Raw genomic sequence first — 21,504 nt, 5'->3', positions numbered from 1 at the left:
CTTGAAGTTGAACTTGCATTTTGTTGATTATTTTAGTTGGAAATTATTTGAACAGTTTACTTTGTTATTTTAAAAATATTGAATTTACTTGTTTGATTTCCATTTCTTATGTTGTGTCTTTTTTTAATCTGGTTTTTTCCTTAATTATATATACTTTTATATACTTTTTTTATGTTTTTTTTTCTTTTATCTCTTTTTTCTCTTTTTTTTTCTGGGAAAAATCTAATGTACAGGTAAACCAAAGGAGGTGTTTTAAATTAACAATTGTATAGATAAGTTGTTAGATTATTTAGTGATCAAAAAGAAGGAACAAGGGCCATCATGGAAAAATTATATTTGTTTGCCTCATCAGCATTATCCATATAATATTGGATTTTATCAATAATATTCTTTTCTAATAAGACATCCGTATTCTCAGGAGAAATTGATTGACCCAAATCAATTGGAGAGTTTCTTCTACCATCTAATTCATAGACATGATCGTTTTTAAAACTTTTGACAAAGGATATAAAATGTAGGCTAACATCATCCAGAGCTTCAGGTGCTTCAGTTTGGCCCTGATTGGCAAGTGATGAATAGCTTTTTTCTAACACTTGAACCAAATCAGCTCTTTCTTTAACATTTAGATTTTTCGCTTCTTTGAAAAAATTGTAAATGGTTGAATCCTTTTGCAAGTATTCATCATTTATATTGCCTATGGAATGTAATAAAGCGTATAAACCACATCCATTCTTAATTGTCTGTTTGAACCACAATACTTTCTCATTTTCACCAAACTCACTGTATAGTTCAGAAGACTGGGAGTCGATTCGTTTTCTTTCAGTCTCGTAAAATTCAGTTATAGGAAATAACAAGATGATGGCAAAGCATGGTCGAGGAATGAAAGAAAGCAAGTCTGGATCAGTCAAGGAGTAAACATCATTGAAGGCTAACACACTCGATAACCCAATTTTGTGAGCCAACTCAGTGAAGACTTCTGGATTAGACTCCATTGGCACCACAGCAGAGACAGACATTGATTTCAGTGTTTTCAAAGCAATTGATGAGAAATAGATCAAATTTGTTGGAGGTAGTTAAAAATAGTTGAAGATAAAGATGAAGTTAAGAAGAAAAAGCAGATCCCCTTTCACAAAGCAAAAGCTGAAATACACTGCTCGTGATGACAAATTAATTTCATAAGCTTTACAAAACAATAAGAGAACTTGGAGATGTACAAAAAAATCAGATAGCACCTATAAAAGAGGGTGTTCTGCTGGTCTTTGTCGTCCTTTAGATAATTACTTCTATAGACCTTAATCAATATCATAAGTTCGTTACAACATCAGGGCTCTTCTTCCTCTAGCAGCAAGAAAAGAACGATTAGATTATGATAATCCTTAGTTATTCTGTGTCGGGATCTCACATCCGTCATACAATTTCCCGGCACCATATTTGTGCTAAGAATTACCAATTCCCTGGTCTCTGCCAGTATTGAGGGTTTAATTGGTTTTTATGAAATAATTACAATGCATTTTTCCGTTTTCATTAGTGACTACATTTACGCCATATACCGTAACTACTGTTCGGTCAAATGTCACGCGACATCCGGTTTGTATCTCATCAAAAACATTTTATTCTTTGTCAATGTTGGCGTCCTATATTGGGCTGCGATTGACTGTATTGAAATTGTGCAAAACCAATCTTTATCAATCGGTTTTCTCAAAGTCATTAAGTTATGGCTCTTTTGATAAAAACATTCTTATTTTAGTTTGATTGGCACCATTATAGACAGACAGCAAAGTTTGGTGGTTTGAGTGAAAAGGTATCAAATGCTATCAAAAATATGGGGAGCAAATATATCTGTATACATCTCCACGTCGGTGGTCTATTGTTAACGCACAATTGACAGATTGTCTGGGAGCACCGAGAAACTCGCTTATCCCATCATATCCAGCTTCCTCGCTTTTTAATGTGTAAAGATAAATACAAAAGGTTTTTCTTTGTTCAAACAATCCAGAGAGCAATAGAATTTTCAGTGTTGCTATGAAAAAGATAAAAGCACTGTTTTATTTGTTTGATATCATGCATGTCAATGCATGATATTTGAATAAAACTATTTTCCACAAAATTATTACCTTTGATGATGATTGATTTGTCGTTTAATCAAATAACCAAATATCTAAAATAAAAGATTTCAAATGTTTAACCAAGTAAAAAGTTTTGAGTCTATCTTATAATGATATTAAAATACTCTCACCTATTGAGCACTTAAATAATTGTTCATATGGTGGTCTAACTCAAGATGATTCAATTAAAACAGAAAGGCCTTTAAAATCCAGAGTATTATTCAAAAGATTATTTAAAAGAAAAAATACAGATGAAATGGAAGCCCGGAAATATTAAATTGATATAACTTATTTATTCAGGGAGGTAAGTGTTATACAACTTTTCAATCAATTCAATGGCATTTCGGTATGATTTAACAATGGAATAAAGGTTATTGTTGTGTGAGTTAAATTTTAATATAGTGTTTTATATATTTTCTAACATGTTGAATGTGTGGGCAGAGGTTGTTTCAGATTTATAATTTCCAATTGAAAACAGTTTGAATTATTTTAACAAGAGATAATTTAAAATTTCTAGTGATATATTTTTTAGTTGGTTAAATTCCCTATCAGTATCACAATCAAACTCGTCTAGTTGAAGAATGGTTTTTAGAGATTCCAAAGGGATTTTAATAACATCATGATATATCACAATTTCCAATTCATCAACTCTTTTATTCAAACGTATTATCTGAGGTGGTGGCAGCATAAAAAATTCGATATAAAATTGTTACTTATCAAACAAAAATTGGAATGCTATGGATTCGACAAAATGAATGATTGGAAATTTTCCAGGATGAACATTCTCATATTTCCTCAATCTTTCTGCCAAAATAACTACCAAAATAGCCATTTTATACACTTCCATGTTGATTTGGATAATCTGTTGTAATATTACACTAAATGAGTAAGGTGTATTTAAAAATTGCCAAATTCAAATCATTGAAGGTGGAAGGTTTGATGTTATGATTTGAGTTGCCACCTGCACTCGTACCCACATCATTGAGTGAACGAGGTGTTTTAACATCAAAATCATCCGGGACGTCGTGGTCGTTGAGTTTTGGATCTGAGGTTTTATATCCATTTGATTTGTAACCTTTCATCATTTTTCGAAAGCTGATAAAACCACTCAAATCTTTTCTGTTTGATGTTTTTGATTCACTATCTAAGCTGGGGAGAATAACCAAATTTGATTTGACTTATTAAGCTTGATCTTTTTTTTAACTGCGCTATATAGTTTTTTAATAGGGTTTTTGGTTTTATTATTATTAATTTTATTTCTTGCTGGATAGTTCTTAGCAATGAATATACTTTCAGGATTTGTTTTTAATTCTCTCACAAGTTCTATTATATTTTGGTTTCTTTTTTGATTTTTACATAAGTTTTTTATTCTGTAAAAGTTTGTCTTTTGAAATTGTTTTAATAGATCTTTTAATAGATATTATTTGTAGGATCATGGAAGTCAGACTGAATGGATCCATTATTTTTTCATTTATTAACATATATTGTAGTTTTTTTTGTTTAAAATCATCTGGTTTTTTGTTCAAAATATTGTTGGTTTTTAGCTATAAATGGTATAAGTTTTATTTTCTAGGATGGAGCGATTGTTGTGTGCACAATCAATACACACATTGTTGCCACTCTACGGGAACTGTAGTTCATCCGTAAATTGAGTGAATTTTTATTACACAAATAGAACACTTTTAATAATATATTTGGTAATAATGAAAAACAAAAAAAAACCTGATTTTAGTGATGGAGGACTTTTAGAATTGATTCAAGATGAAATGTGAATACTTCCGGATTGGTGTTTCTGCATGATTGCAGGAAATGTTTATTTGACAGGTCCCTGCGTAAAGTTTTTTCTCTTTTGTTTCAGTTGATCAAACTTTTTATGGTTTTAGAACATGTTTTTGTTTTAGAACAGATCTGAGAGCATAGAATAGATTATACAAAATAAATTAACTAGATGATCAGTGAAACAATGAAAAGTAAGTAAAATGAACAGAACTAAAAAAAAATATAGTATATGTACGTAATATATAGTAAAAATCAATCAGAAAAACAAAAAATAAAGCAACATTAAACGTTTTAAAAATGCAAAAGAGTAGCCCACAAAACAAACAATTGATTTCTCAACCCTATCAGCCCTTTTATTAAAGCTTCTTTTCTTCTATACTCATTCCGGTGATATCATATATTTGTTCAAATGCTGAAAGATAACTACCTGATTTTTCATTGCTTTCAATAACTTTATATTCAAACTCTTTTAACTCGTCCAACTTGGGATAAACTTTGGGAATATACACTTCCTTCAATAGTTTTTTCAAATTTAAAACTTTATTGGTCTTTTGTTTGGATCTATTCACATTATCAAATAAAATCTTGATATCATTATTAAACTCTAATAGACTCTGACTATATTGATTCAGTTTAAACTTCAAAACAATTGATTCCAAATTTAAGATATCGATATTATATTCCAATTTGGTTCCTTTAAATATCGATGGTTTAAATTCCCATAACAATCGGTTGTTTTCTTCATCTAATTTGAGTAATTCCTCTAAAACAGGTTTTATCAATTTAATAACAGGGAAGTAAATATTTCCAATGTTTTTAAGATCAATATCAAACTTTTCTAATGTCAACTGTTGTCTCTTGATAATATCATCCGAAATTTTGATTAAATTGTTAATGTTCCCATTTAAAAAGTTAGCCATCTCAATTTTTTCAGGTATTTCTTCAATTTTAATATTATTGGATGTAGTATAAGGATCATGAAGTTTAATCAATGGTGCTGTCTTGGTTTCTCTTTTTAATGCCCAGTATTTGCATAAATCACTAGATAATTTAGCGCTGCCATCAATTTGAAAATATTCAAGTAGTTTTATTAGTCTTTCCCATATAAGATTGGGAAGAATTGGAGTTCCAATCGATGACTCCCATCTTAAAATATTATTGTTGGAATCTTTCAAGGCCTTTCGGGTATGAGTAACAAAGTGAATCTGCTTGGGTGTTTCTTGTACTATTTTCTTGTTTTTTCCTTTATTATTTAAGCTATTTTGTTGAATTATATTGCTGAAATCATTCAATCCAATATTTCGACTTCGATTGTTTTCATCTTTTTTATTTTCTTGATAATATAACCTTGTTTTTTTAATACCTTCTTTGATATCATGGTTCTCCAACCAAGTCGTCGGTGTATGACGATCGCAAAAGCTAACGAAATTCTTCAAATGTAACGAATTTTGCATTCCAGCATCCAAATTATGTTTCATAAATAATTCACTTCTTCTAGCACATGTAACATGATAAGCCTGTGCACAATTTTTATTTGCACATTGAATACAAGCTCCACATTTTTGCTTGCATATATAACATGTAAGATTCCATCTTCCTTTTGGAACATTTTCAATATTATCAATAGTTTCCATATAAACTGGACTCTTAAAAGTTAACTCTGGTATCCATAATCCACAAATAACATGAGCCCAATCTCCAGATTCAGTCTGCTTAAATGCCCCTGTAGTACTAGGGCAAAATTGACAATGTGCTTCTTTCTTCTTAGCTGTCATACAATGTCTACAATACCATTGTCCTTCGGGGATATAGACAACTCCATAGCATTCTTGATGAACAGCAATATCACATCCATCACAAAACACAATTTGATTAGCATTATCACACTCACTTCCGTAACAAATAGCACAAGGTTGATCTTGTTCTGGTCCACACCAAACTCCATCATCTGACCCATATACTAAAGCATTCAAGACAGCAATGTTATATTTTCCAGGCTTTAGATTTTTAAAATCCTGAAACTCTTTAGCGTCAGGGCCAATATCAAAATATTTTTGCTTTGGTGGAATTCTCTTTGAAAGTAAATGCCACTGTTTCTCCAAAAACGTTATAACTATTTCAAAAAGCTCATGTGAAATGTAACAATGATTAACTTTTAATCTTCTTTTGTTGATCATAGATAAATAAAAATCGTCCTGTTCATCCATATCATATACAACTTGAAATGAATAATTTTTGAATGTGTCCAGCTTTAAATCAAAGTTTTGATTAAAATCGACAGAGAAAAAATCCAATTCAACAGCATCTGTTTCTCTTATATAAGTTTCTGGTATTTTTTCAAATCTTTTTCTAGTTAAATTTCTAAAACCAAACTTTTTAAAATCTCTTTGAATAACAAGATTTCCTGTTTCGTCTTCTTTTGAATTTTTAATGCTTTTAGATGATGAATCAAAAGAAAATGATTGAGTAATGGAAGGAGTTTCAGAAGGTGCAACAGAGGGTGCAACAGAGAGTGCTTGTGGCCTGTTTTGCATTAAAACATCCAAATTCTCCATAGTAGGAACTCCCAAAACTTGAAGCTGATTATCTTCACCTAGTTGATTTGTAGTTTCATTTTCATTTTGATTACCATCAATTAAATCACTTTTCTCTGAGTTTTTTGTAACTTCGGGAGAAGGGATACGGGATTTATATGTTATTCTTTCATTTAAGTCTTTTTGAACATTTAAACCATCAATAGAAGTACTGTTTTCAATTTCAGTAAATTTATCGATATTATTTGATTGGGAAATTCCAACTTGAATTTGGATGTTATCACTTTCACTACCAGAAGAGTTTTGGGAGTTATTGAAATCTAAATTATCATTTTTATTAAATGTCAAAGATGAATTTATATTTGAAATATAGGTTGATACATTATTATTATAAAAACTATTGTTGGTTAAATTTGAATTTTCAGTATATCTGGTTAATGGGTTTATATTATTGGAATTGTGGATAGAAGTGTTATTATTGGTAATAGAAACTAAACTAGGATTCAAGTTTGGATTTACTTCATAATCAGAGATATTACTATCAATGTATATATTTGGAATATTATCAGTATTACTGTTAATAGTATTATTAATTGTATTATTAATAATTGTAACACTTGACGTGGTTGTACTGCTTGTTTCAGAAATTTCATTAAAGTTGTCATTATGATTATGATTAGTATAATTATAGGAATTGAAATTATTATTATTATTGTTGTTGTTATTGTTATTGTTATTGTTATTGTTATTTTTATTATTAATTATTGATATTGATCTATTGGCATAAAAAGGATCAAAATGAACATTTGTCGGCAAAGGATATTGAAAACTATTTGTATAAATATAGCTAAGGTTATTGTTATAAAAATTTAAAGTATTATTAAAATGCTGTAATTGTTGTTGTTGTTGTTGTTCGAAAAGAGATTCATTTATAATTTTTTGATCTTCTGGGGATTCATTTGCAAGAATAGCATAGGAGCAGTTGGAATTTAAGAGTTGATCAAGATTTTGATCAAGACCCTGATTATAATTTTGGTTATAGATTTGTTGTTTTAAGGGATCAAATTGAAAAATTTGATTTACATTTGATATTTTAATGATGGGGTTGTCATATTTTTGAGAATAATCATAATAATAATCGTAAGGAGAGGAATCAGAAGATAATGAAGTTAAAGATTTTGAATATTGTTTAGAACTGGGTAAAAAGTTTGAATAGGGATCATAAAAGTAGTTATCTTGATCTTGGTCTTCGATACTAGTTATTGAATGAGATGATGATTTTAGGCCATTATCGTTATTACTCTCTAAATCTTCATCGGGGTTGTCATTATCGTTATCAATTTCATTCCTAATTTCATCTCTAATTTCATTTTGAATTATTTTTTCTTTATTATTGGTAATAATATAGTCTAGATAGGTTGAAGAGCAGTTTTCAGGGTCTTCAAATATCAGTGGAGTTATTTCAGTTATTACGTTATCGTTTTTTTGATTAAGTTCTGATATTGAGTTTGGTTGAGGTGCTGATTGTGATTTTGTTTTTAAATTAGGGTCAATCGTTGAAACTTTTGTTTGTTGCTGTTTATTTGTAAGTTTATTCAGTTGTTTATAATTTTTGTATTTTAATTTATCAAGATTAAATTGAATTAAATCATAGCAATTTTTTGGGAAATCCTTATTTGAAGGTATCTCTCTAAATTTATTACTGGTGATATTTTGATTGATTTGTTTTTTGGGGATGGTTGATTGGGTATTTTTGAAGGAGTTTAGTAGGGAGTTTGAATTTAAGTTGAAGAGTATATTATTTGACGATAAGTTGATATAGACTGGTAAGGGTAGATTTTGATTTAAATTTGAGTAAAATATTTTGTAATCTGTTTCTTCTCTGGGTTTGCCATCGATGAAGATATTGTTATTGATATCAAAGGATTTAACAAAATTTAGTTGATTATTTATTGGATTTTTTTGTTTAATATTTGGATTAAAAAATAAGTTTGGGTTAGAGTTTAGCTTTGAGTTTTGGTTTTGATTTATATTGACATTTATATTTGAATTTATGATTGAAGTTGAACTTTTATATTTATTTTTGATTTTATTCTTTGACTTTATTTTATTTTTTGATTTTGACTTATTTTTATTTTTCAATTTATTTTGAAATTGATTTTTAACAGTTTTCGTTATTTTTTTTTTTTTTGAGCTTATAGTCATGTTAACATTTGCATTTGAATTTGCATTTGCATTTAGGCTTGAATTTAAGGATGGGATAAAGATTGGGGGAGTATCTATATCATTATCGTTGATTGAATTTAATCTATTTGTGTTTGTAGTTCTTCTAGATCTACGTTTGCATTGAAGCGTTTGATGCGATTGGGGTTGGGGCTCATTTAGATTCAAAATGTGAGTTGGATTTTGATTTTGATTTTGGGTTATAATTTGAGAATCATTCTGGGATAGATCTGGAGACGAATTTTGAGACGAATTTTGAGACAGAATTTGAGACTGATGTTGTGATTTGATTTGAGACTGATTAGATATAATATCACTAAGAGTATTAAGAGTATTGAGAGTATTGAAAGTATTAAGTGTGTTGGGGTTATTAAAGTTATTATGGTTATTAATACTTATATTGATAGATTGAGAAGTTAACTGGATGTTACTGAGATCGCTTTCGATAATATTTTGTGATTGTGAATCAGAATTCAGCTGTGTTGGTCTAGGAGCCATTTAAATTAAAGATAATTTAATTATTAAATTGGTAGTTTGAATGGTGTCGAGTGTATCATTTGCCCATAGGAAAAGAAGGAGGAAAACAGCAGGAGAAGGAAAAAATAGCAGTATGACGAGCGAGAACAGGCAGAATCAGAAACAGAGAGTGAGAAGACACCAGAGGTAATAGCAGTACCAGTGCAAAGAGAAGGAGGAATATAATTACGAGAAGAGACGAGAGTTGGAGCTGAAGAGATGAAGATAGAGAAGATAAAGATAAAAGATGAAATATCTGAAATATTTTGGTGAGAGAAAATGGTTTTCGCAGGCGGAAAGCGGAAATCGGCCGGAACTGGGCCACTGTGGTTTGTTCTCACTGGACCCTGTTCTATTGTCTTCCAGCAGCAGCAAATGATGACGATAATGCTTCTGCTTTTTTTGCTGTCTCTGTTTTCTCTGCTGCTGGTGCTGCTGCCGCTGCCTTTGCCACTGTTGTCTTTGCTGCCTCTGCTGCCTTTGTTGTTTCGCTCCCAGTCGGCAAAAACAAAGCTCTGAATGACGCGTGTTATGCGTATTTGTACATTATATCACGTGTATATGTTCCACCATAACGGTAGTACCACAACAAGGTAGCAGCATTGTTATGCATTAACACTCAATATTGTGTGCTGTTGATGTGTTCCCACATTGGTGGATTCACAGGTTCTAGATCTGAGCTGGAGGCAAATTTTGCTTCTTCTGGTGACAGTTTTCTGGCAAACACAGCAGCCAAACAGCAACCAGACAACAAGTGCACTCCAATTGACCTACAACTGCCCAAGATGCTTGTATGTATATCAACAACCCTTGCAGCTCACCAATTGACCTTCTACTAACTTCCCCCAGTTCAAACCTTGGTCTGAATTACCTCCTTCCAATCGTCACAACCTCGACGACGAAGACGATATTGCTGACGATTTCACCAAAGAAGATTTGCCTAGCTTTGAAGTAGTCGAAGACTTATCTCTCGATGATCAGACAAAGCTGAGTGATTTGGTTGTTTTGCCTTACAATTTGGCCACTTTAATTGACTCTCTTCCTAACACTTTTCAAAAAAAATTGATTTCAACAATTTCAATCAAAAATAACCATAAAACTAATTCTGCTGCTTTCAAAACCCCAAACACTTCTGATTTTGACGACGCTAATGATACAGAATTCAATGAGGATCAACAATTATACTCTACTGATCCTTCAAAGCCATTCAATAAAAATTCTTTATCGTTACTCAATATTCAAATCCAAATTTACCAACTATTCGATTCATCAAATAATAACAAGATTCACTTTAATTTGATTACTTTACCTTACTTGACCATCAATCTTAATGATTACTTTTTAAATTCTCTAGCTTCCTTTTTATTAAACTATTTGAATCCAAAATTTATTCTATCTTTTGCTCCATCAATTTTAAATTACGATAATTTAATTAATAAAATTTACTCATCAAACAACATATTATCCAATTTCAATAACAATCATTTATTATTATCAAAGTTAAACAACTTCAAGTTTTTAAATCCTCCTCATTATATCTCAGGTATTTCAGCCTCAATTTTAAACTACTCAATTTATTTAAATAAAAAATTCAATGCTTTAATTTTAGCCTTGCATTCAGATGGTATTAAAAATTTCGAAATCGTTTCAATCGATTCTCTTTTATTATCAATTGATTTCTTATCTTCCTACTTTCACCTAAATGATTCTCAATTTCTCATATATAAGAAAAACTTTCTCAACTCTACAAATTCATTTAACTCAATTAACTCCTCTTCAATGTATATCTAATCTTTTTTTTTTTAATTGTCCACTCCAATTTATAAAATAATATGTATAATATTAAAGTACATTAATATGTAAATGATATAAGTAAACAAACAGTAAAAAAAAGTAGGTAAATAAATAAATAAGTAAATAGAAAAAAAATAAAAATTATAAGTTTCAATGTCAATTTACATCATTATCATAACATTGTTTAGTCTATTTTTTAGAGCTTTTCTTCTTCTTTGAGCTTTCACCACCTTCACTATCATCTAATGATCTCTTTTTACTTTTCTTTTCTTTTTTATCTTTTTTCTCTTTTTTGTCCTTCTTTTCTTTTTTCTCTTTTTTGTCCTTCTTTTCTTTTTTCTCTTTTTTGTCCTTCTTATCCTTTTTTTCTTTTTTTTCCTTTTTAATTTTCTTTTCTTTCTTAACCTTCTTTTCCACTTTGTCCTCTTCATCACTTTCTGCGTCACTTTGTCCATCTATACTTCCCATGGTTATATCCTTATCTTTTTCATCATCATCGCCAGTCGAATCCTTTTTAATCAAACCTATTGCCTCCTTAACGGCATCTGTATTCTTTAATGGTGATTTACCTGTGTCATAAAAGTTTAATCTATCTTCAACTTGTTTTTTTAAAACTTTTCCAAAAATTGAATTTGGTTCATCGGAAAAATTATCAATTCTTGAAGCTATTGAACATTTATTGGCTAAATATCTGGAAATTCTACCCTTGTTTTTAGCATTAGCTTTACCTATAAATGACGAGTGATAAATTAATCCATATTTTGGTGTATTACCTTTAGTCTTCAATGCTCTAAACAAAGCCTTTTCAGCACCCAAAATTTGAACAGTTGATGCTGCTTGTTTTGATAAATTAGTTAACGATCCTGCATGAGATATCAACCTAGCTCCAATGACTTCACCAATTAATTCAGATAAATTGGGTGCAACCGTATGCATTTTGTCTGTTAGATATTCAAATAGATTTTTCTTGAAATCAAATAAATCAACCACTCTTTTAGCAAATGTAGTAACATTCAACATATCTAAAGTTGAAATATCTTGACCCATCGAAATCTTTGAATTGTCGATAATCGATTGAGCAATAGCAGAGTCTTCATTAACAACTTCAGCTAAATCGTGCAACGAATCATCATTTAATGAAGATTTATCGTTGATTAATAAGACCAATTTAGCAAAAGTATAATTGTCAGGCACAATTTTAGCTAATTCGGGGAAATGCCATCCATACCATTCTTTAACTCTCATTGCAAAAGTGTTGATATCTTTATCTAATTGATCTAATAAAGCAATTGCTTGGATGATATGATTATCGTTTTTTTGTACAGAAAATTTGACTTTGGATCTTGAGTAAGCATGTCCCAAACCCAACTGAGCTCTTTCTATATCATTTTGGTTTAGAAGATTATTTAATAAATGAGAAGCGTGTAATCTTAAACCTCTTAATAAATCTTGAACCATTTCATTTGAGATACAATCTAAATAAGGAAAAAACTCTTTAATTGATGGACCCAAATTTTTATCAGATATACCCAAGATAATTTGTCTTTTTTTATTTGATTTGGTATTATTAGAATTTGGCAAGTTTAATTCGATAATTGATTTCAAATAATCGGATACTAAACCTTCAGAAATATCAGTAGCGTTCTCCAAAGCTTGAGCAGCACCTTTAAAGGGAGCAAATGAGACTAGTTCCACCATCTTTTTAAATTTGGATAAATCGTTAATCTGCTGTTGAACCTCTTTTAATTTGTTGCCAATACTGTCTTGAGACAAATTGACCTTGAAGATGGCATACCCGGTGGATTCTTCAAAAAGAAGGAAATCTGGGTTACTTTGAGAAGACATGGTTATATCTCGAGCTATACACTGTTACACAAGAACAATTGATGGCTAAACTAATCAAATACTCATCCAGTCGAGATTCAACTGAAAATTTCACCAAAAAAGCCAAAGAAATTTTTCAACTGAAAAAAAAATTTGAAAAAAAAGCCTAAAGCACGTGAAAAGTCAGGTGATGAAGCATTTTCTATTTGGTTTTAAAGAGATAAAGAGATCAGAAGGTTAATAAGCAGAAAATAAGAAATATAGATATAAGATGAATATAAGATGGTGAATATGGTGGTTTAGATATTGCTATTAGAATGGAGTCTAACTTCTAAAGCAAGCTTTCGCCCAAAACTAGCAATTCATCGTCACAAAGAGCAGCTAACTTTTCCTTATCTTCGATTGTTGTTGTGTACCCAACGGCTCCATCAAGAGAATCCCAGTTTTTGTTGATGCAATAAACCTGAGGTCTGTTGTAGTTTTTAAAGATTTTTAGAATTCTTCTGTTGATTGTTGATATTTGGGCATCTTTGTCACAAGCACTGGTTCCTGTTGAAAGCACCTTGACTACTCTGTTGAATTCGTTGACACCATCCTGAGTATAAATGGAAGTTGAAGTGTTGCAGTGTATTCTATCATAGTTGCTTGCACACCAGTATTTGAAATATTCAACTGTTAATATGAAGAGAACAACATAGAAAAATACTGTTTTAAAGTTTTCTAATCGGTTGCCCATTACTAAATCTGATGCTGTAATAGCAAAATGCATTTTGAGCCAAAATAAAGAGTGATGACAACGACAATTGTTAGAAAATGTTAATGGTTGAAAATGAGTTGCTGGTACTGCTGAATCTGCTGAGTTGCCTATGTTTATGGTTTCACACTTCCATGAAATGCTGACAGAGCAGGCCCATTGTTATATAACTTGTCACACTAGCTGCGATCCTATTTTGTATCTCTTGACCATGATCAGCATTCCCAGGGCATGGCGATGGATATTAGCATAGGCAGTTACGCTTCGTGGTGGGCATGTTTCCTGACGACTGCTCTCCTGGCCTGGACTCAGCACCCTCCAGCAGCAACACACTCCAGTAATAGCAAAAACCTCGCACTTACCTATATTCGCTGGTTTTGTCTTTGTTCTTCTCCAAGCCAACTGGAAACTGTTGTAGAAACTGTAGAAAGAAGAGCTCAAAATTAAAACCCACCACAATAAAACTGGTTAAATAACGCAGTTTTCGGAAAAACATCCAACACCCACAGTTACTGTCCGATCCGAACCTTCATTTGCTGTTCATGTTATAGTATAATATTAATATAGTATAAATTAGAATGTATAAACTGATAATATAAAATAACAAACATAATCTAGTGCATAATATGGTCAAAAAAATAAAAAAAAACAAACAAGAAAACAAACAAAAATAAAAACAAAAAAAAACAAACTAACTAACAAATAAGCAAAAACTAAGCAAAACTCAATTCCCATCCAACTTTCTTCACAACATCGTACCAATCAATGTTTTTACTTCCATTGTAATCTAAACTCCAAACTTTTTCCATAATCATCTTTATCCGTGGCACATTCTTGCAACGATATCTATCAATCAAATCGTTAAATCTCTTTAGCATCAAGTTTCGATCCAATTCTCGGGTGCAATTCATTCCTGCAATAAATAATGGAAAACATAATGATCCTTCAACTGACGTTTCTAAAATTATGTCTAACCTCTTCAACAAGTCACTCACCAAAAATTGAATCTCAATACATGAAGAATTTAACCTCAAGACACTTTGCTTTAAATGGATCTTTGAAGTGAACTGAAACACCTCAAATAATGTTAATTGCAACTCTAATTCTTTTTTATCCAATTTTTCTAAATCCGAAAAATTTGGCACCAAGTTATCAATCTTGTTTAGAATTTCAAAACTTTTATCCATAATTTGATTCAATAACTCATATCTTCTCATATTATACTTGTTTTCTAAATGGTTATTATATAAGTCATATGATTCATTACTACTAGAAACAGAATTATTATCATCATTCAAATTGTTATCATTCTCTTTATTATTGCCTTTCTGTTGATGACGTAAATATGGTCCCTTGAAGTTGTCTGGATATTCAACTAATTCATCAGGCACTTGTCTCATCAACCTTTTACATTTCAAGGCTAGCGCATTGATCTCTGAGATGACATGGTATAATGGTTGGCAACATCCATGTAATGGATCAATTCCCATTAAATTATGACTCTGAATTGTCAATGTTGAGAAATTATCATCAAAATTAAAAAGTGGTTCCTTATCCTCATTAGTTTTTCCATTATCATTGTTATTATTATTGTTATTATTACTATTATTCCCATTACTATTACTACCATTGTTATTGTTGTTACCATTACCGCTATTAATGTTATTCCCATTAGAATTACTATTATATTTGCTATTATTATTAGTTAAAACACGATACTCTGAAGGAAAAAACGTCCCTCTTTCAGTAGATGCAATATCATGGTAATGAAAATTCAAGGCCAACCAATTTTTTTGAATCGAACTACTATAAATTAACTTTAAAAATCCTCCTTGATATTTAATTAATTTTGATCCATATTCAAGACATGTTCTCCATAATTTAACATCTCCATCACAGATTAATGCTCCACATAATATTAAATAATTTGATAATCGTATCAAAAAATCCTTCTCATTTAGTGATCTGGGTTTCCCATTAACCGATTGATTATTATAATTGATGTCATCATCGTCATCGTCATTATTACTTATCAATGGATTGTTTTTAATATGGTCCAATGCTTTCTTTAAATACGAATGCCCAAGATCTTCATATGTTCCACCTAAATGAAATGCTGACCAAGCTATTATGCTATATAATACCCCTGGGTCGGAATGTGCCATTGGTAAAAAAATTGACAAATAATAGTTATTTGACTGAGGCGAGATACAAATAATTTTGGCTAGCTTATCACGAAAATAATCATATAATCTCATTCCAATTGGGCAAACATCGAATAAATTACTCGGCAAATGATATAATGGCGTAAAATCAAACTTGGGTTTGGGTATTTGCCGCTGTTGAAAAGGTGTATGATTGTCTGGAATAAAAAATGAGAATGTTGTACTGTTTCTATGAATTTGCATTTGATCTTGGATTGGAGCAAATAATTCATGATTAGAAGAAGTGTTTTGGAAATTACTCAAAAATTCGTCGTTTGAAAAGTTGTTCTTATTTTGAAAATTATTCAGAAAGTTATTATTTGAGTAACTATTATTATTATTATTATTATTATTATTATTGTTATTATTATTATTTTGATATCCTTTGTTTAGATAGTCATTATTTTGATAATTACTGTTTTGATTATAATTATTTTGATAATTGTTTTGTAAGCTTTTTTGAAAATTATCATGTTGTTGTGGCTGATGGTGCTGATAAAAAAAAGAGTTATTATTATTACTAACAACATTTAAATTTTTATGGTCATTTCTTTGGTTTTTAATCAATTTATATTGATCATTTGAAATATTTTTTTCATTTTTGCGATTGCGACTATAATTTTTATAATGGTTATTAATTGTGAAAAAAATTTCATTGTCTAAAGACTGTAACAGGCTGATATCATGCGAAGTATCGTGAACTTGGTTTAAGGTATTTATATCGATAATATCATCAACATCATCAATATTGTCAAAATGATCAAGATTTGCAATATGATTAAAATCATTAAAATTGCTGGCTGAATTGATGGAGTGGTTTGATTGAATCAATTGATCATTAGATCGGATAATATCAAAGTTGATATGACTTGTATTGTTGTCATTATTAATTTTATTGTTATTAGAATTATGAAAATCAGTATCGTTTATTGGATTGTTATTAGGATTTTTGATATTATTTATATTATTTATGTTATTTCCATTTGTGGTTATTTTAGAATTTTGATTGATATTTAACATTTCAATATCAATCTGGTTGTTATTATAATTTAGATTATTGATATTATTCGTGGATTGTTGATCAAAGTTGTTTAGATTTTGATTTGAGGTGGAATTGTGGTGATTTAATGGTTTACTGGGGTTTTTGTCGATGTAATTGTTATTATTGCTATTGCTATTATTACTATTATTATTATTATTATCATTATTATTATTATCATTAATGTTGTCTTTATTGTTATTGTTATCATTATGATTATCATTACTGTTATCATTATAATTTTCACTATAGTTTTCACTATAGTTTTCATTATAAATTTCATTATCATTATCATTTTCATTGTAATTATCATTGTCATTATCATTATCATTTTCGTTATCATTATCATTATCATTGTCATTATCGTCATCATTTTTTTTATTTGGTAAACTATTTTTTTTCTTTAATAAATCGATTTTTTTCTTCAATTTAATTTTTTCTTCGTCTAGTTCTACTTTTTTTTTAATTTCTCTTATTTGTTGAAGAGACATACCAGGTTTTGCCCAAACACAATTTTTTTTAAGTCTTTTACAATCTCCACAAATTGGTTTATTTTCATCACATCTTTTTTTCCTTATTTTACAAGTAATGCAGCCTGTTTTTGATCTTTTTAAGAATTTGTTATTGCTCATGTTGTTGATGTTGTTGATGGTGTTGATAAGAGACAAGTTGCCCAAGCCGATGTTATTGATAGTGTCATTGTTGTTGGTGTTGTCATTTGAGTTGATGTTGTTGATATTGATGTTGATATGATTGTTATTTTCATTATTTGAGTTGTTGAAAGTATTATTAGAGATTTTATTGTTTTTGTTTTTGTCGTTGTTGTTGTTGTTGTTGTCAATGGAATTGGATAAAGAGTTTAATATGTGATTTGTGTTTGAATCGTTTAAGATTGTTGAGTTTGACTTGAAATTTGAGATTGTTAGAATAGTATCAGGACAAAATTTTATTTTAGTTTTATTGGTCACAACATTTACGATTTTATTTTGAGTGTTTTGGTTTGTATTGTTTTTGTTGTTGTTGTTGTTGTTGTTGTTATCATTGTTGTGAATTGGATTTAGTATAATTTTTTTGATTAAGTTATTACTATTATCATGAGTATGAGTAATTTTTGGTGTATTTTTTGATGTATTTTTTAATGTGATATTTTTTTTAGTAATTTTAGAATTTGTAGAAACCCGATTATTTTTCAAATTGACTTTATCATTTATAAAAGACATTATATAATTTTTGAGATAAAATGGTAAAGTAATAGAGTGAAATTAAAAAGGTTAAAAAGATATAGAGGTGAAGATATTAAAGGTGCTAAATAAATAGAGCAAGTAAGAATTAAAATGATTAAATAAGAATGAAATGAAATAAAATGGAATAAAATGAAATAAAATGGAATATTTTTTTTATAAAAAGTCCTCAAAAAAAAAAAAGAGTAGATTAAAAATACAGTATTTATTTTCTGTTAAAGAGGAGAGAAAGAAAGAGAGGAAGGGAGGGAAGCGAAGTGAAAAAGAAGCAAAGAGGTTAAACAAGGATATTGGAGTGGTCTAGTTTAGATTCTTTTTTTAGGTGGATGATAAAGATAATGAAATAGAGAGATTAAATTAGGCTGTAGCGCTAGATATGAGTTTGATATATCAAGATTAAAGTAATTAATAAGTTTTTAATAAAATTGTAAAGTGATTTGTTTAGGATTTGAGAAAACAGGAAAAAAGCAGGAAAAATGAGATGTCTCTGATAAGATATTAGAGGGCTTGAAGGTATCAAGAATATTATTCCTTTAAGATAATAAAAGAAAGAGAATAAGGACCAAGAACCAAACTAATTTCAAAGTATGATGAAACAGCCTAAATCGTGAATAAGAGAAGAGAGTTGGAAAAGAATTGGAAAAGAAAGCTTGAACAGTGAATAAGATGGAATTAATTAGAGCAGCCTGGAGCAGGAAGCTTGTGGAAGCAAATTCTCAGCAAATTCAGTTGGAATACTGCCAAATGAAAGATAATGGGTGTTTCGTGGGATTTGCTTTTTTTGGGTCGCGATGCAGCCTTGGGATTAGAGTTATTCTCACCCAGAAGCAGCAGAGCAGCACAGCAGAAGAGGTGTGAGAGGTGTGAGAAAGCAGAAGGGGCAGAATAGGCAGGGCAAGCAAAGGAAGCAGAGGAAGCACACGAAGCAAAAGAAGCAAAAGAAGCAGAAAACGACCTCCGAAGGCAGAGAATCGTCTTCACCGCCACTCTCCGTATTTTGCACGCGTGCTGACTCAGCAGTTACTTTCGATAACCTCAGCTCTGTTCCACTGGTGCGGGTTTGCAGCTGCAGCTGCGTTAGCGTGCGCACCGGTTAGTAGCGCTGGCAGGGAAATTTGTTGGTTAGCACGTACTAATCGGGCAGTTATCACGCCGCGAATTTTTTTGCAGAACGGTGAAATTTTTGCCCTTTGTATTTGGATGCGCTGATTGGGTGGGCTGAATCAGCGCAGCATATTGGGCGCTCACTTGGGCAGGTATTGAGTGCTGACTTGCATGAGGAGCACCGTTTGGGCAATAATATCCACCTCCACAATGGTGATGGATGATGATAATGAAATTTTTCATTTATTCCTGAAGCGGCAAATTCGAATTAACTGAGCTTCTCCAGGATATATATTAAGTCAATTGTTTTCTGCATCGAGCCAATATCTGAATCTGATTTTCGTTCTTCTACAAATCAACAAACAACAATCACTGATCACTAATTACTAATACTTGATAACAATGTCCACTGTTGGGAAATCAATTTTTTGTAAAGCCGCTGTTGCATGGGAAGCTGGCAAGGAACTATCAATTGAAGAGGTTGAAGTGTTGCCACCAAGAGCTCACGAAGTTCGTATCAAAATCCACTATACTGGTGTCTGCCATACTGACGCCTATACTTTGTCTGGAGTTGATCCTGAGGGTGCATTCCCAGTCATCTTGGGCCATGAGGGTGCTGGTATAATTGAAAGTGTGGGTGAGGGCGTTACCAACGTCAAGCCTGGAGACCATGTCATTGCGTTGTATACTGCTGAGTGTCGTAAATGTAAATTCTGTAAGAGTGGAAAGACCAATTTGTGTGGATCAGTGAGAGCCACTCAAGGGTTAGGATTGATGCCAGATGGAACTTCGAGATTTAGATGCAAGGGTAAAGAATTGTTGCACTTTATGGGGTGTTCCACATTTTCGCAGTATACTGTTGTTGCAGATGTGTCTGTTGTGGCAGTTAATCCAACAGCTGGTATGGATAAAACATGTTTATTAGGATGTGGGTTCACTACCGGATATGGTGCAGCCACAATCACAGCCAAGGTTGAAGCCGGTGATAACGTTGCTATTTTTGGTGCTGGATGTGTTGGATTATCAGTTGTCCAAGGTGCTGTTACCAACAAAGCTGGAAAGATCATTGTCGTTGACATCAACAATAAGAAAAAAGATTGGGCATTTAAATTCGGAGCTACGGATTTTGTTAACCCATTGGAATTACCCAAGGATGTTACCATTGTAGACAAGTTAATTGAAATGACGGATGGTGGTTGTGATTACACATTTGACTGTACCGGTAATGTTAAGGTGATGAGAAATGCATTGGAAGCTTGTCATAAAGGATGGGGGACCTCGATTGTCATTGGTGTTGCAGCAGCTGGCGAAGAAATATCAACAAGACCATTCCAGTTAGTCACTGGTAGAAACTGGAGAGGTTCAGCATTTGGTGGATTCAAAGGTAGAACTCAATTGCCAGGGTTGGTTGAAGATTATATCTCGGGCAAAATCCAAATTGAAGACATGATCACCCACAGACATCAATTGGATCAAATCAACGATGCGTTCCATGATATGCATGGCGGTGATTGCATTAGAGCAGTTGTTGATATGAAATAAATATTTTAAATAACTAAATACTCAATTAAATATAATAATATAATAATATAATAATATAATAATATAATAATATAATAATATAACAGAATAACAATTAAAGAAAACTAAATACATTTGAATCATTGAGGTGAATTTTAAACCAAGCGAATAATGTCCATTTTTATACTCTCGATATTTTAACTCGATAACCATAACCACCACTATTCTCATTCCAGCCTAAAGTGAGACAGAAGAGGTCATCCATCCCAGTGGTTATTGTGTATTTCTCGCAGTGGTCACGACCACTGTGGAATGTGGAGCTGCTAACCACTGCACTGGTTTGGTTTGCAAGCAGCGCGGTCCAATGCATCCGCACGCGTGAAAGCAGCACCGCATGAGACACACATTGAGATGCGTGCGCACTCGTAATCCGCGCTCATCCGCTCCGCACCGTCCGCTGTTTATGTTTGCGTGTTTACTTTTGGGTGTTTACGTTGTGCCGAATCGGGCAGGAGCAGTTCCAGCAGTGGCAGCAGTGGCAGCAGCAGCAGCGACAGGGTGGGGCTGGTGCTGCTGGTGCTGTGCGTGGCTCTGGTGCGCGTGGCTCGTTGGGGACAAGCTGGGGCTGGGCAGCGTTGTCCAGCAGTAGCATCAGCCCCAGAACCAGAACAAGCACCACAAAAAGCGCTCAATCCAACCGATCTGTTTTCTTCCCACTCAATCTCTGTTCTGTTCCAGATCCCAAGCCAGAAATTTCATTCTCTGCTTTCTTTGCTGTTTCAACTGTTTTCAAGCTGCGTTTTTTGCCTATTTTTTTCCTTCGCTCAGTTTTGTTTGTTTTGTTTCTCAATAAAACAAATTATATT

At 31.6% G+C, this 21,504-nt stretch overlaps 8 protein-coding genes across 8 annotated transcripts; 2 read left to right on the top strand and 6 right to left on the bottom strand.

Moving 5' to 3' along the window:
- Positions 1–296: 296 nt before the first annotated feature.
- On the bottom strand, positions 297–1,016 carry YUH1 (ubiquitin-specific protease YUH1; the record flags this gene model as incomplete). Its single annotated transcript, XM_020190169.1, has 1 exon — positions 297–1,016. One exon carries the CDS (start codon positions 1,014–1,016, stop codon positions 297–299), a length of 720 nt encoding a protein of 239 aa, XP_020050005.1.
- A 1,579-nt stretch (positions 1,017–2,595) lies between these two features.
- Positions 2,596–3,369, bottom strand: ASCRUDRAFT_73502 (uncharacterized protein). Its single transcript, XM_020192315.1, has one exon. It carries the CDS (start codon positions 3,188–3,190, stop codon positions 2,984–2,986), a length of 207 nt encoding a protein of 68 aa, XP_020050004.1. The 5' UTR covers positions 3,191–3,369; the 3' UTR covers positions 2,596–2,983.
- A 1,030-nt stretch (positions 3,370–4,399) lies between these two features.
- On the bottom strand, positions 4,400–6,106 carry NTO1 (Nto1p; the record flags this gene model as incomplete). Its single annotated transcript, XM_020189958.1, has 2 exons — positions 4,400–5,052; positions 5,191–6,106. Coding segments are annotated over 2 exons (1,569 nt in total), but the record flags the coding sequence as incomplete, so codon positions are not given.
- A 3,783-nt stretch (positions 6,107–9,889) lies between these two features.
- On the top strand, positions 9,890–10,969 carry ASCRUDRAFT_11145 (uncharacterized protein). The gene is made up of 2 exons (XM_020188758.1): positions 9,890–9,948; positions 10,007–10,969. Exons 1-2 carry the CDS (start codon positions 9,943–9,945, stop codon positions 10,946–10,948), a joined length of 948 nt encoding a protein of 315 aa, XP_020050002.1. The 5' UTR covers positions 9,890–9,942; the 3' UTR covers positions 10,949–10,969.
- A 171-nt stretch (positions 10,970–11,140) lies between these two features.
- On the bottom strand, positions 11,141–12,796 carry NOP56 (snoRNP complex protein NOP56; the record flags this gene model as incomplete). Its single annotated transcript, XM_020191427.1, has 1 exon — positions 11,141–12,796. The coding sequence occupies one exon, from the start codon at positions 12,794–12,796 to the stop codon at positions 11,141–11,143; it is 1,656 nt and encodes a 551-aa protein (XP_020050001.1).
- A 310-nt stretch (positions 12,797–13,106) lies between these two features.
- LIP1 (sphingosine N-acyltransferase subunit LIP1) lies at positions 13,107–13,544 on the bottom strand (the record flags this gene model as incomplete). The annotated part of the gene is made up of 1 exon (XM_020194282.1): positions 13,107–13,544. One exon carries the CDS (start codon positions 13,542–13,544, stop codon positions 13,107–13,109), a length of 438 nt encoding a protein of 145 aa, XP_020050000.1.
- Positions 13,545–14,242: 698 nt separating this feature from the next.
- On the bottom strand, positions 14,243–17,404 carry ASCRUDRAFT_29934 (Zn(II)2Cys6 transcription factor; the record flags this gene model as incomplete). The annotated part of the gene is made up of 4 exons (XM_020190152.1): positions 14,243–14,731; positions 14,921–15,079; positions 15,242–15,891; positions 17,164–17,404. 4 exons carry the CDS (start codon positions 17,402–17,404, stop codon positions 14,243–14,245), a joined length of 1,539 nt encoding a protein of 512 aa, XP_020049999.1.
- A 2,115-nt stretch (positions 17,405–19,519) lies between these two features.
- Positions 19,520–20,659, top strand: ASCRUDRAFT_30566 (S-(hydroxymethyl)glutathione dehydrogenase/class III alcohol dehydrogenase; the record flags this gene model as incomplete). The annotated part of the gene is made up of 1 exon (XM_020190196.1): positions 19,520–20,659. One exon carries the CDS (start codon positions 19,520–19,522, stop codon positions 20,657–20,659), a length of 1,140 nt encoding a protein of 379 aa, XP_020049998.1.
- Between the last annotated feature and the right edge of the window lie 845 nt (positions 20,660–21,504).

This window comes from Ascoidea rubescens (genome assembly GCF_001661345.1).
Source record: "Ascoidea rubescens DSM 1968 unplaced genomic scaffold ASCRUscaffold_1, whole genome shotgun sequence".
Taxonomy (NCBI): domain Eukaryota; kingdom Fungi; phylum Ascomycota; class Saccharomycetes; order Ascoideales; family Ascoideaceae; genus Ascoidea; species Ascoidea rubescens.
Note: the sequence above shows the minus strand (reverse complement) of the source record. Positions and strands in the feature narration are given on the sequence as shown.